The 15,569-nt window shown below is 46.2% G+C and overlaps 1 protein-coding gene across 1 annotated transcript in view; it reads right to left on the reverse strand.

Annotated features, from left to right (window-relative positions):
- The window catches only part of LOC138279330 (butyrophilin-like protein 2), a 430,170-nt gene that overhangs the window by 80,741 nt on the left and 333,860 nt on the right, over window positions 1-15,569 (reverse strand). Inside the window, exons 8-9 of the mRNA XM_069219396.1 lie at window positions 11,755-11,833; window positions 7,987-8,337 (exon numbers count right to left, since the gene is read on the reverse strand). Of these exons, the coding sequence (XP_069075497.1) occupies window positions 7,987-8,337; window positions 11,755-11,833 (430 nt within the window). The remainder of the gene's footprint in view (window positions 1-7,986; window positions 8,338-11,754; window positions 11,834-15,569) is intronic.

Below are 15,569 nucleotides of genomic sequence, written 5' to 3' on the forward strand. Positions count from 1 at the left end.
CAGATGGACTCTCTTTGCCCTTTCTCTTAGGTCACATGTACCCTCCGCAGGCTGGAGGACTCTCTTCACACCTTCAGTTAGGTCACATCTACCTTCTCCAGGCTGTAGAACTCACTTCACCCATTTTCTTAGATCACATATACCCTACTCAGGCTGGAGGACCCCCTTTTACCCCTCCTCTCCTCTCCAGTATACCCTCCTCCGGTGGAGGATTCCTTTCACCTATTCTCTTAGGGCACATACCCTCTCCAGGCTGGAGGACTCCCTTCACCCCTTTTCTTAGGACATGTAAACCCTCCCCAGGTTGGGGTACTCCCTTTACCTCTTCTCTTAGGTCACATAAACCCCCTTCAGGGTGGTGGACTCCCTTTACCCCTTCTCGTAGGTCATGTATACCTCTCCAGGCTGGTGGACTCCCTTTGCCTCTTCTCTTAAAACATGTGTCAACTCCCCAGGCTGGAGGGCTCCCTTTGCCCCTTGTCTTAGGAAACATATACGTCTCTCCAGGCTGCTGGACTCCCTTCACCCCTTCTCCTATTTCACATATACCCTCCCCAGGCCGGAGGGCTCCCTTCTCCTCTTCTCTTATTTCACATATACCCTCCATAGACTGGTTGACTCCCTTCACTTTTTCTCTTAGGAAACATATACACTCTTCAGGCTGGTGAATTACCTTCACCCTTATGCTTTGGTCATGGATACCCTCCTCAGGCTGGTGTACTCCCTTCACCCCAACTCTTAGAACACATATACTCTCTCGAGGAAGGTGGACTCACTTCACCCGTTCTCCTATTTCACATATGCCCTGTCCAGGCTGGTGGATTCCCTTCAGCTCTTCTCTTAAGTCACATATACCCTCTCAGGCTAGTTGACTACCTTCACTCCTTGTCTTTGGTCACATACCCTTTCCAGGCTGGAAGACTCTTGTTACCCCTTCTCGTAGGACACATATATCCTCTCCAGGCTGATGGACTCCCTTCACCCCTTCTCCTATTTCACATATACAATCTCCAGGCTGGAGGACTCCATTCACCCCTTATCCTAGGTCACATATACCCTCTCCAGGCTGGTGGACTTCCTTTACCCCTTCTCTTAGGTTACATATACCCTCCTCAGGCTGGTGGATTACCTTCACCCCTTGTATTTGGTCACATACCTTCTTGAGGCTGGTGGACTCCATTCACACCTTCTCTTAGGGCACCTATACCCGCCCATGCAGGTGGACTCACTTCACCTCTTCTCTTAGGACACATATACCCTCTTCAGGCTGGGGTACTCCCATCATCCCTTCTCTTTGGACAGCTATACCCTCCCAAAGCTGGTGTACTCCCTTCATGCCTCTGCTTAAGTCACATATACCCTTTTCAGGCTGGTCTTCACTCTTCACCTCTTCTCCAAGGTCTCATATACCCTCTCCAGGTTGGTGAACTCCCTTAATCCCTTCTTTTCAGTCACATATACCCTCTCCAGGCTTGTGAACTTCCTTCACCCCTTCTCATAGGTCACACATACCCTCCTCAAGCTGGTGGACTACTTTCACCCCTTGTCTTTGGTCACATACCCTCTCCAGTCTGGTGGACTCTATTCACCCCTTCTCTAAGGGCACATATACCCACCCATGCTGGTGGACTCCCTTCACCCCTTCTCTTAAGACACATACACCTTCTCAGGCTGGGTGACTGCCTTCATCCCTTCTCTTTAGACACCTATACCCTCCTCAGGCTCGAGTACTCCTTCCACTGCTTCTCTTAAGTCACATATACCCTCCCAAAGCTGGTGTACTCCCTTTACCCCTTTGTTTAAGTCACATATACCCTCCCAACGCTGGTGTACACTCTTCACCCCTTCTCATTGGTCACATATACCCTCTCCAGTCTGGTGTTCACTCTTCACCCCTTCTCATTGGTCACATATATCCTCTCCAGGCTGGTGGATTACCTTCACCCCTTTTCTTTGGTCACATACCCTCTCCAGGATGATGGAATCCCTTCACCCCTTCTCTTAGGTCACATATTCCCTCCCCTGGCTGGTATACTCTTGTTACCTCTTCTCTTAAGTCACATATACCGTCTTCAGGCAGGATGAATCCCTTTGCCCCTTCTCTTAGGACATGTATTTCCTCTCCAGGCTGATGTATACCTTCACCTCTTCTCGTTGGTCTTGTTGGTAAATTATGCTCTCCCCAAGCTGGTGTACTCCCTTCACCCCTTCTCTTAAGGCACATATAACCTCTTCAGGCTGAGAACTCCCTTAACCCCTTCTTGTAGGCCACAAATACCCTCCAAAAGCTGGTGTACTCCCTTCACACCTTTGCTTAAGTCACATATACCCTCTTCAGGCTGGTGGATTACAGCAACACATTATTGGCTGCTTTCTCTTGGTATAAGACATCCTTCTTGGCTTCGGAATCTGATACACCAGCTCTACTACTGGTCTTTTTACTTAGAATCTAAAGCCTCCAGTCTTGCTTCACTATTAATGACCCCCCGCCCTTATTTCATATATTTTTTAACGATTTCTGATGTGTCCTAAGCCATCTTGGTGCTAAAAGACAGAGATCGTACGAAGACCAAACAGGAGTATGTGAAACAAAGCCACATAATTTGGAAAAAGCCAGGTTTTTAAGGCTTTTCTAAGGTGTAACAGGAGCAAATAAGGAGAGGTTATGAATTCCATTTGGATGCTCTGGGTCTGCAGATTCTCTACACCAACTATGCTTAATTCTGGGAACCTGTAGTAGAAACATATTGATTCATAAAGTGATCAAGAAGAGACTTGATGATTACAGTCGAGGAATTTCATCTGTGAAGAAACCATTTTAGAGGTTCCCACCCCTTGGCCCTCATTCCTAAGTGCCAGATTGGTAGAAGCCTGAACTCATTGCATGGAGACACCGGGCCAGGGATACAGGTTCTTTCGCGTCCCTTCACCCCGAGCTGCAGGCATCTTGTGCCGAAGGGCCCACAGTGTGATACTAAAGGGAGGTCTACCCATCTAATCCTTCTGGACCTGGGTAGCGGAAAAGTGACAGATATGAGCTTGGTCAACTAGTAGCAAAGAATTGCCAAATTAATTCATACACAATGGGGTTGTGAATCCACCCTTGGTAATGAACGTTAATTTCAACATTTATTAATGCATATAAAGAAAGGACGAAAAATCATTAAAAACAAGCATCCTCGATGCAAACAGCTAAAACATACAAACATGTATTATGAAAATCCTGGATAGCAACATCATTGCTCTCCTAGATTTACAAACAATGTGGTTATGTCCTCATGTTAAACAAAAATCCACATATCTGCAATGGTTGTACTCTACCTTCTATGTCTTAGGAAAATATGTGATACAGCCCTTAATGGTTCAATGAGTCTTTCTTACAACCTTGCAATATTAACCCAATTGTCGACGCGTTTCGTCCCCTTCGCTTTTGGGCCTCATTAGGACAAATGGAGACAACAATGCCGATTAATCACAAACAAAGGAGAAATTATAATGTCTATTATGCACAAGTTATGTTTCTTCTACCAAACAAGTGCAAATCTAAAAACAGGTGCTGTTTTGGAAAAGAATCACTAATGTGGCACCCCATAGTGAGTTATCTAATACCCCCACCGTGTCAGTCAGTTTAGTTAGGCAGTGGCCCAGCCCACTTATCACCTAAAAAGTAATTTCAATTGTGTACCTTTTGTTCTTCAGCTATGGAGGCTTCCTACTCTTAAGTGAACACCTATGAAAATGGAACGCATACCATAAATGATACAGTAACATAACAACTGATGCCGCAATGAAATATCCACCAGCCTGAACAGTTTATATGTTTCCTAAGAGAAGGTATGAAGGGAGTCCTCCTGCCTGGAGTGTATATGTCTCCTAAGAGAAGGGGCAAAGGGAGCCAACCAGCCAAGAGAGGGCACATGTATCCTAAGAGAAGGGCCGAAGGGAGTCCACCAGCCTGGGGAGGCGATATGTATCCTAGGAGAAGGAGCAAAAGGAGTCAACCAGCCTGGAGAGGCTATATGTAGCCTAGGAGAAGGGGCACAGGGAGTCAACCAGCCTGGAGAAGGTGTATGTGACATAAGGGAAGGAGGGAAAGAAGTCTACTGCCTGGTGAGGATATATGTGACCTTGGAGAATGGGTGAAGGGAGTTCTTCAGCCTGTAGAGGATATCTGTGTCCCACGAGAAGGGGTAATGAGAGTCCTCCAGCCTGGAGAGGGTATGTGACCAAAGACAAGGGGGGAAGGTGGTCCACTAGCCTGAGGAGGGCATGTAAAATGGAATATGAGTTCTTGAATCAAAACAAGGGCATAATACCTTGTTTTTACATTTCACCCAAAATCTATAAAAATGTGGAGAAGCCACTGGGTAGACCGATTATTTCAGCATGTGGTTCACTTTTAGAACCTTTGGCCCAATTTGTAGATATTTTCTTAAAACCTTTTGTAGTTGAAACTATGGCATATGTCCGAGATTCCATGGATATAATCAACAAAATAGAAAATCTTCCATTCGATGAAAGCAAACAACTTTTGGTTACCTTCAATATAGAAGCCCTCTACACTAACATTCCACAAGATGAGGCAACTGAAGTGATTAGACATGTCCTTGATACAAGGCAGTTGCTGAGAGATACCCCAACAGAATTTCTTGTAACTCTAGCATCACTATGCTAAAAAATAACGTTTTCAGATGTAAGGAAACTATGTACCTCCAAACTAAAGAAGTAGCTATGGGTTTTAGTTTTACACCCAAAATAGAAAATTTGGTAATGGATTGTTTTGCAGCGCTTAATCCCTTTAGTAAGAACATTGTCAAATGGTTCAGATACATTGATGATATACTGATGATTTGGGAAGGGGATCAAGAAAGATTGGCAATGTTCCATGAATGGCTCAATCAACGCACACTTGATTTTAAGTTCACAAAGAATAGTGACGCCAAGAAAATTAACTTTTTAGATCTATGGATCCTTTCGAGGGAAGGACATCTAGAAGTTAATTTATACAAAAAACCAACAGACCGTAACACTTTGTTACATTTTTCGAGTGGTCACCCCAGAACATTAAGAGAAAATTTACCCTATGGTTGGTTCCTTCGTATTAGAAGAAATTGTAGTAACAAAGATGATTACTTTGATAATGCTACTTAACTGACTAATAAACTTATCAATAGAGGATATCTCAGGAAACTAGACAAAGCTGCCTTGAAAAGAGCTTGGTACACACCTAGAGATACACTATTAACTCCCAAACAACGAGCAAAGAAGACTCCTTTAACTTGTGTCATTACCTATAGTCCTAAAGCGAACAAAATAAGGTCAATTATTGACATAAATTGGAGAATAGTGAAAGACTTAGGCATGGAAAAACCCCTGTTCTCTTTAAAAAAAACACAAAATCTGAGGGACTACTGGGTGAAATCAGCGTTTCCAATAGAGCGCAAGAAAGATTTAAGAAAGATGCTACAGGTACCTTCGGTACAGGGACATTATAGATGTAAAACCTGTGTAGCATGCCAATTTACACATGATTCCAAAGAAATTGTGCTGAATGGTATGGTACATGTACAAAAAGACATTTCGAACTGTAACACTAAGGGCCATATTTATACTTTTTGACGCAAAACTGCGCTATCGCAGTTTTGCGCCAAAAAAATTAGCGCCGGCTAACGCCATTCTGAAGCGCCATGCGGGCGCCGTATTTATTGAATGGCGTTAGCCGGCGCTAGCAGACCGGCGCTGCCTGGTGTGCGTGGAAAAAAACCACGTACACCAGGCAGCGCCGGCGTTGGGGAAAATGGTTTTAGGGCGTCTTAAAATGGGGCAAGTCAGGTTGAGGCAAAAAAATCGCCTCCACCCGATTTGCGCCATTTTTAACGACGCCCAGACGCCATTTACATGACTCCTGTCTTAGTAAAGACAGGAGTCATGCCCCCTTGCCCAATGGCCATGCCCAGGGGACTTATGTCCCCTGGGCATGGTCATTGGGCATTGTGGCATGTAGGGGGGCACAAATCAGGCCCCCCTATGCCAAAAAATAATTAAAAAAAATAAAAAAAATTATACTTACCTGAACTTACCTGAATGTCCCTGGGATGGGTCCCTCCATCCTTGGGTGTCCTCCTGGGGTGGGCAAGGGTGGCAGGGGGGGTCCCTGGGGGCATGGGAGGGCAGCTGTGGGCTCATTTTGAGCCCACAGGTCCCTTAACGCCTGCCCTGACCCAGGCGTTAAAAAGAGGCGCAAATGCGGGGTTTTTTGCCCCGCCCACTCCCGGGCGTGATTTTTGCCCGGGAGTATAAATACGACGCATTTGCGTCGCAGTCGGCCCTTCTCTTAGGATACATGTGCCCTCTCTTGGCTGGTTGGCTCCCTTTGCCCCTTCTCTTAGGAGACATATACACTCCAGGCAGGAGGACTCCCTTCATACCTTCTCTTAGGAAACATATAAACTGTTCAGGCTGGTGGATATTTCATTGCGGCATCAGTTGTTATGTTACTGTATCATTTATGGTATGCGTTCCATTTTCATAGGTGTTCACTTAAGAGTAGGAAGCCTCCATAGCTGAAGAACAAAAGGTACACAATTGAAATTACTTTTTAGGTGATAAGTGGGCTGGGCCACTGCCTAACTAAACTGACTGACACGGTGGGGGTATTAGATAACTCACTATGGGGTGCCACATTAGTGATTCTTTTCCAAAACAGCACCTGTTTTTAGATTTGCACTTGTTTGGTAGAAGAAACATAACTTGTGCGTAATAGACATTATAATTTCTCCTTTGTTTGTGATTAATCGGCATTGTTGTCTCCATTTGTCCTAATGAGGCCCAAAAGCGAAGGGGACGAAACGCGTCGACAATTGGGTTAATATTGCAAGGTTGTAAGAAAGACTCATTGAACCATTAAGGGCTGTATCACATATTTTCCTAAGACATAGAAGGTAGAGTACAACCATTGCAGATATGTGGATTTTTGTTTAACATGAGGACATAACCACATTGTTTGTAAATCTAGGAGAGCAATGATGTTGCTATCCAGGATTTTGATAATACATGTTGGTATGTTTTAGCTGTTTGCATCGAGGATGCTTGTTTTTAATGATTTTTCTTCCTTTCTTTATATGAATTAATAAATATTGAAATCAACTTTCATCACCAAGGGTGGATTCAAAACCCCATTGTGTAAGAATTAATTCGGTAATTCTTACCTACTATTTGACCAGGCCCACAGTGGCCACCACCCTGCTGGGCCTATACTTACTTCAACCTGTTCTGGAGGTATTACTTGATTCTGGGAGCTTTTCCACTCACATTTACCACCTGCTGGAAGTAGGTTTTAAATGTGTGCAGGGACAGTGGGGATCCTGGGAGAGCACTTGATGGGAGAGGAGGCCTACAGGTAGGGATGATGTCTGTAGGCAGATTGGGCTCCTATCTTGCTGTAGGGAGCAGGCCATGCTCCCCTGGTGCTCTGGAAGAGGTGTGATGGTGCTGTCCGTGCCTGAGACCACTTCTTCCATCGCCTGTGTTTTTACCAGGTGCAGAAATGGCCCTTGTAACATCGGGCCAAATGTGCTGGCAATTGGTAATCTTGGGTGCAGGAACACCAGTAACAGGCAGTCAGACCCAGGATGGGCGATACTTGCCCAGGGACACTGCTCCAGAATGAGAGCTGAATCACTGCTACTGTCTGTATTTATAATTTATTTAGGTTCTTGCGGGATCTTCTTCCTGTGCATTTTTTAAATATCATTTTTATTATCATTTTTATTTATGTATATCTTTGGCATGGGCAATGATTCAAATAGTTTCTTGACCTAGGGCATCTTATGGAGAAGCTGGAACACGTGGACACTCACTCAAGGATGACACTTTGGGCTACTAAGAATAGGCACAGTGGGTGTTATCTGATAGTCTGAGGTGTGTAACAAAGGTGGAACAGAGAAGTACAAGTGGTACTGAAATAAGAAGTGTGTGACCACTGACCTGTCACCACCAACTCGAGCCGCGAGCTATCATAGAACGAATGAGACTGGAAGAAGCAAGTGTAGGAGCCCGCGTCTGAGAGTTTCACGCCACGTATCTTCAGCTCAACGCGTCCACTGATCAGATCATCCTTACGGAGCTGTGTTCTGTCCTGAAATTGTGGCATCTGAACACCATCCTGGTCCTGCCCATCGCGGTAGAGGTGCACCACGGACTGGTACTGTGAACGGAACCATCTCACCTCCATCTTCTGCGCACTTATACGAGGCATGAGGTGACAAGGCAGAACAGCATCCTCACCATAATTAACAAAGATAGCTTCCTTCGGTGCCACAGCGGTAAATGTACCTGCTAAAATGAAATTATGAGAATTGCAATGTCATAACACAGGACAACAGCATGATAAGACTGCACTTGACAAGAGAGAAAGAAGCTGATGAGGATTAAAAGTGGATTCCTCCTACATCTGGCTGCATCCACCAGTCCTTGTCTACTACCTCTGTTATGCTGTAGACATCACAGAAGGACTTCACTGGGTGCAGCAGCAGTTGATAGGCCTCTATTATGTCCATAACACCACACACATCACAGAAATATAAAAGTCCTTGTTTAGGAAGTGTTCTCAGACTGTACACGATTAATGTTTGTACCTTCTGAAGTCTGTTTTCTGAGAGCACCTGACTGCACATGAACCAGCTTTGTATCTGCAGCAGGACGCCTTCCATGCTGCATAACACCAAAGCATCAGGCTTTGCACCTCAGTGAAGTAATGTTCCCAAACATAAAGGACAACACAGCTAGCAAAATCAGCAATTGTCCTAAGCAAGTCCTAACCAAGTTAGCAGACATAAAAACAACAATAAATGTGTCATGCACTAGGTACTAAAGAGTGAAAAGTGTGCAGCATAAAAGTATTAACATTACCAACATTTTTAAATAGTCAGCAATCATTGAATGGGCACTAAAAATCAGAGGTCAGTTGATATCAGTTTAATGTGCTAGGCCATGCGTGGATTCATGTGGGCAGGTAAAGTAGGTCTGGCCGTGGAAAGGTGATTGCCATGGCCAATTTGTGACGCAGGTCATTGGCTGCTGAGATGGATCACGCAGAGGTCAGGATAGAAGCAAGGATCTGTGAATTATAAAGTATTATGTGAAAAACAACCGCTGCTGTGGCACTGGGGTCTGAGTACACACACAACCGAAGAACAACAACAACTAACCACCATGCTGTGAAACAGGGGTCTGAGAACCCACACAACCGAAGGACAAAAGGAACGAACACACAACTGACCATCATGCTGTGACACTGGGGTTTGAGGACATACACAGTTGAAGAACAACAACTAAAACAACAACTAACCAGCATGCTGTGGTACTGGGGTCTGAGTACACAAACAGCTGAAGAACAACAACTAACACAGCAACTAACCAGCATGTTGTGACATTGGGGTTTGAAGACACACACAGCTGAAGAACAACAACTAGCCAGCATACTGTGACACTGCGAGCTGAGGACACACAGCCGAAGAACAACTGACACAACTACTAACCAGCATGCTGTGACACTTATGCCTGAAGACGCACATAGCCAAAGATCGGGCAAATAACACAACAAATAATCAGCATGATGTGATATTGGGGTCTGAAGACACACACAGCCAAAGAACAAGAACTAACCAGCAAGCTGAGACACTTGGGTCTGAAGACACACACAGCTGAAGAACAACAACTGACCATCATGCTGTGACACTAAGGTTTGAGGACACATACAGTCAAAGAACAACAACTAAAACAACAACTAACCAGCATGCTGTGGCACTGGGGTCTGGGTACACACGCAGCCGAAAAACAACAACTAACACAGCATCTAACCAGCATGCAGTGACACTGGGGTATGAAGACACACACAGCCGAAACACAACAACTAACCAGCATGCTGTGGCACTGGGGTCTGAGTACATATACACCCGAAGAACGACAACTAACACAACAACTAACCAGCATGCTGTGACACTGGGGTCTGAAGACACACAGCTGAAGAACAACAACTGACACACCATCTAACCAGCATGCTGTGACACTGGGGCCTGAGGACACACAGCTGAAGAACAACAACTAATAGAACATCTAACCAGTAATCTGTGGCAATGGGATCTGAAGACACACACAGCCAAAGAACAACAACTAACCAACATGCTGTGGCACTGGGCTCTGAAGACCCACTTAACTGAAGAACAACAACTAACAGAACAACTAACCAGCCTGCTTTGGTACTGGGGTCTGAAGACACACACAGCCAAAGAACAACAACTAACCAGCATGCTGTGACACTGGGGTCTGAGGAAACACAGCTGAAGAACAACAACTAACACAACAACTAACCAGCTTGCTGTGACACTGGGGTCTGAAGACACACACAGCCAAAGAACAACAACTAACACAACAACTAACCAGCATTCTGTGGCACTGGGGTCTGAAGACACAAACAACTCAAGAACAATAACTAGCCAGCATGCTGTGACACTGGGGTCTGAGGACACACAGCTGAAGAACAACAACTAACAGAACATCTAACCAGCATGCTGTGACACTGGTGCCTGAGGACACACAGCTGAAGAACAACAAGTAACAGAACATCTAACCATAATGCTGTGACACAGGGGTCTGAGGACATACACTGCCGAAGAACAACAACTAACCAGTATTCCATGGCACTGGGGTCTGAAGACACACACAGCTGAAGAACAACAACTGATACAACAACTAACCAGCATGCTGTGACACTGGTGCCTGAGGACACACAGCTGAAGAACAACAACTAACAGAACATCTAACCAGCATGCTGTGACACTGGGGTCTGAGGACATACACTGCCGAAGAACAACAACTAACACAACAACTAATCAGCATGCTGTGACACTGGAATCTAAGGACGCACGCAGCGGAAGAACAACAACTAACACAAGAAGTAACCAGCATGCTGTGGCACTGGGGTCTGAGTACACACACTCCTGAAAAACCACAACTAACACAACAGCTAACGAGCATGCTGTGGCACTGGGGCCAGAGGACACATACACCCGAAGAACGACAACTGACACACCATCTAACCAGCATGCTGTGACACTGGGGCTTGAGGACACACAGCTGAAGAACAACAACTAATAGAACATCTAACCAGCATGCTGTGACACTGGGGTCTGAAGACACACAGCTGAAGTCTAACAACTAACACAACAACTCATCAGGATGCTGTGACACTGTGGTCTGAGGACATACACTGCCTAACTAACACAACAACTAACCAGGATGCTCAGATATGTCTGAGGACCATATGTCGGTCAGGGTCCATGGTGTCAATGATAGAGGATGCTTCCTCACTCTGCAGCCCCTCAGCGGTCTCTGCCCACTAATCTAGGTGCTACACCGCACCAGGATCAGCCATTGGGAGTTACATTAAGGGCTATACCCTCACTGCCCCTCTGGGAGGCTCCCTAAGTATTGTCTGTTTTGTTTCCAAGCATGATGTTCAGCCTTCTTCTTGTTAATGGGAGGAGGGGACTCCTGGCTGCAGGTCGAAGATGCAACAGGTATGTCCTGGTAAGTGGTTCTGAAAGGGGTGCCTTCTGGCCGGCAAAGTCCCAAGTGGCTGAGGCTTCTCAGAGGGAAAGCTTTAACCAGGGCATTTCAAGGATCTGCCCTAGTAACAACTCGGAGCATAATTCCAAGAGGTCTGTGACTGCAAACAGATGGGAGAGGACTTACCTGCAACGGGACAGATCAGCTTCAGGCTTAAGAGTGCAGTCACAAAATACATCTGGAGAGACATGGTGTTTAGCACAACCTGTGGAGAAGAAGAGACCTGTTACTACTGAGAGCAGTGTATATACTTTACACTGCTTCACCCATGACCACAGAGAGAAGGGCGGTTATTGATCAGAAATACACTGCTGTCACCATCACCAGCTGAAAGAAGGACGGTTACTGATCAGCAATACACTTGTGTCACCATTACCAGCAGAGAGAAGGGCGGTTATTGATTAGTAATACCCTGCTGTCACCCTCAGCATCTGAGAGAAGGGCGGTTACTGATCAGTAATACACAGCTGTCACCATCACCAGCAGAGAGACGGGCGGTTACTGATCAGTAATACACCGCTGTCATAATCATCAGCACAGAGAGAAGGGTGGCTACTGGGAGGTGGGAGGTGGCAGCATCTTGGGCTGCCTGGCAACCCTCAGAAGGCTGTAATGGCAGCTCTAAGGATCCCCCAGAGTGCATGAAATCACACAACCAATGCCTGAAAAAGCCTTGGGGTATGATTCCAACATTTTTGATACCAAACATGGCCATATTAGGAGTTACCATTGTGAAGCTGGACATAGGTGGTGACCTATGTCCAGTGCACACGTAAAATGGTGTCCCCGTACTCACGAAGTCCAGAAAAATGGTCCTGGAGGTCGTGGGGCACCTCTGCTGGTTCAGGGGCGCTCTCACACAAAGGTACTCTGCACCCAGCCTTCAGGGCTGGAAGGCCTGTAATAAAGGTGACTTGTAAGGGACCTGGTGCAGTGTAAATGGCAGTGAAAGGGTGCATGCACCATTCCGCACGGCTGCAATGGCATACCTGGAGAAGCCTTTGCATGGGCTCCCTATGGTTGGCAAAAGAAATGCTGCAGCCCATAGGGATCCCCTGGAACCCCAATACCCTGGGTACCTATATACCATATACTAGGGGCTTATAAGGGGGCACCGGTATGGCAATTTTGGATGAAATACTGGGTTACCAGTATGCAGTGACAACATTTAGAGGAGAGAGAGAGAGCATAATCACTGGTGTCCTGGTTAGCAGGATCCCAGTGAACACACTCAAACACACTGACATCAGGCAGAAAATGGGGGTAACATGCCAAATGGGGGTACTTTCCTACAGCTACAGATTGGTACTATGTGGAGGTCACACTATGGTACACAGAGATGCAGAAAGGAGCACAGTGCAGCACTGAGATGTTTTCAGTATATTACAGATTGGTACTATGTAGAGATCACACTACACTACACAGAGATGCTGAAAGGAGCACACCATTGCACTGAGTTGTTTTTGGTACATTACAGAATGGTTTTGGAGGTCACACTATGGTACACAGAGATACTGAAAGGAGCACTGTGTGGCACTGAGATGTTTTCTGTGTGCTAAGTTAGAAATTAGGTTTCTGGTTGGCTAGGGTATGCACCTCATCCAAGCAGAACCCACCACTCTATTGAGGCTGAATAAGTTATACACCAAAGATAACATGTGGTGACCCATGGTAGCCTGGCATAGTTGGCATGTCTGGTGGAGGGGAATCCACACTGTAAACAAGGGTAGGGAACCTCATGTCGGGTACCCCGAGTGCTTAAAAAAAAAAGAATGCCACAGGAGCAGCTGCCCAAGAATCCACAGTGCAAAAGTTGGAAGTGCAAGGGCTGCGGCTCGATTAGTGGGCACAGTACCTTGTGGAGTCCCTCAAACAAGGGAAGGACAAGTTGCTGCTTTCAGGGCTGTTGGGGCCATGGTACTCCTCCAGGGGCCATGCGGAGTCATTTCTCCCGAGGTGTTGTGGTGGCGAGGGAAAAGCTGAGAGCGTGGGTACCAGTGGTGGGTGCCTGCTTGTGCCCCAGGGGCACTAGGTCATGCTGCTTCAGCCCTCGTCAATTACAGCTGGTACCTCACTGCTGGAGAAGGGAGGGGAGTCACACTAGAATCTGTGTCCCCCACACCAGTGGGTAAGTGCCCCTCCTGCACTGGGGGAATAACAGGAAAGCTCTCTTCATGCACTAGGGAGTGGTAGAACACTATGCATAGGCTTGACCTGAAAGCGATGCGATTCTCATGCTCTTCCCACGCGAAGAGGGGTATCCAGAGGTAGCACACAGCACTACCCAAAATGCAGGACCCTTGGGAGAGCACTGCGTGCAGGAGGCCACCTCAGAAATAAGCAGGGGGCCTAGATGGCTGTTCCTCCAGGCAATGTGCAGGTTAATGGATCATCCAGAGTCAGGGAGTAGCTGGAAGCAGGGCAACAAGTAGAACAGCCCTCTATTTAGTCTTTTGTGCCTCCCAGCAGCAGCCGGCAGCAGGGCAATAACAGATGAGCAGTTCAGGTGAGTTCTTTTGCAGCTCAGCAGTCCTTCTGACAGAGGTTCAGTACCAGTTCCCACAAGTGCTATCAAAATATGGGCTTGCAGCCCCTTTACTTATACTCAAAATGCCCAGCTTCTAGAAGAAGGGAGAAGTTAACAGCCAGATCTGACCAGTTCAAATACTCTGGCTCCAGACATCACTAGGGGGTAAAGAAGCCCTTTTTGTGTGTGTAGGACACAACCTGTACAACTGTAAAGTGAGCCCCACCTCCCTCTCTCTGAGCCCAGGAAGATCATTAGTATGCATATGCAGACCTATCACACCTATCCCTCCCTGATGGATAGCTGTCTAGAGAGAACACACAAAGTAGGGCTGTCATTCTGCCCTAGACATGGATTGAAGTCATGCTGCAAAGCACAATAGATATAAGCACAAAGAAATGCTGTAGGAGGCTGGACTGGCTTGTAGTGAGTACCAAGGGGTACTTGCACCTTGCACCAGGCCCAGTTATCCCTTATTAGTGTATAGGGTGTCTAGCAGCTTAGGCTGATAGATAATGGTAGCTTAGCAGAGCAGCTTAGGCTGATCTAGGAGACGTGTGAAGCTACTACAGTACCACTTAGTGTCATATGCACAATATCATAAGAAAACACAATACACAGTTATACTAAAAATAAAGGTACTTTATTTTTATGACAATATGCCAAAGTATCTCAGAGTGTACCCTCAGTGAGAGGATAGGAAATATACACAAGATATATATACACAATAGCAAAAATATGCAGTATAGTCTTAGAAAACAGTGCAAACAATGTATAGTTACAATAGGATGCAATGGGGAAACATAGGGATAGGGGTAACACAAACCATATACTCCAAAAGTGGAATGTGAACCACAAATGGACCCCAAACCTATGTGACCTTGTAGAGGGTCGCTGGGACTATTAGAAAATAGTGAGAGTTAGAAAAATAACCCTCCCCAAGACCCTGAAAAGTGAGTGCAAAGTGCACTAAAGTTCCCCTAAGGACAAAGAAGTCGTGTTAGAGGAATAATGCAGGAAAGACACAAACCAACAATGCAACAACTGTGGATTTCCAATCTAGGGTACCTGTGGAACAAGGGGACCAAGTCCAAAAGTCACAAGCAAGTCGGAGATGGGCAGGTGCCCAGGAAATGCCAGCTGCGGGTGCAAAGAAGCTTCTACTGGACAGAAGAAGCTGAGGTTTCTGCAGGAACGAAAAGGGCTAGAGACTTCTCCTTTGGTGGAAGGATCCCCCTCGCCGTGGAGAGTCGTGCAAAAGTGTTTTCCTGCCGAAAGAACGCCAACAAGCCTTGCTAGCTGCAAATTGTGCGGTTAACGTTTTTGGACGCTGCTGTGGTCCTGGAGGGACCAGGAGGTTGCAAGTTGGACCAGGAGAGAGAGGGGACGTAGAGCAAGACAAGGAGCCCTCTCA

Source organism: Pleurodeles waltl, chromosome 2_2 (assembly GCF_031143425.1).
Source record: "Pleurodeles waltl isolate 20211129_DDA chromosome 2_2, aPleWal1.hap1.20221129, whole genome shotgun sequence".
Classification (NCBI taxonomy): domain Eukaryota; kingdom Metazoa; phylum Chordata; class Amphibia; order Caudata; family Salamandridae; genus Pleurodeles; species Pleurodeles waltl.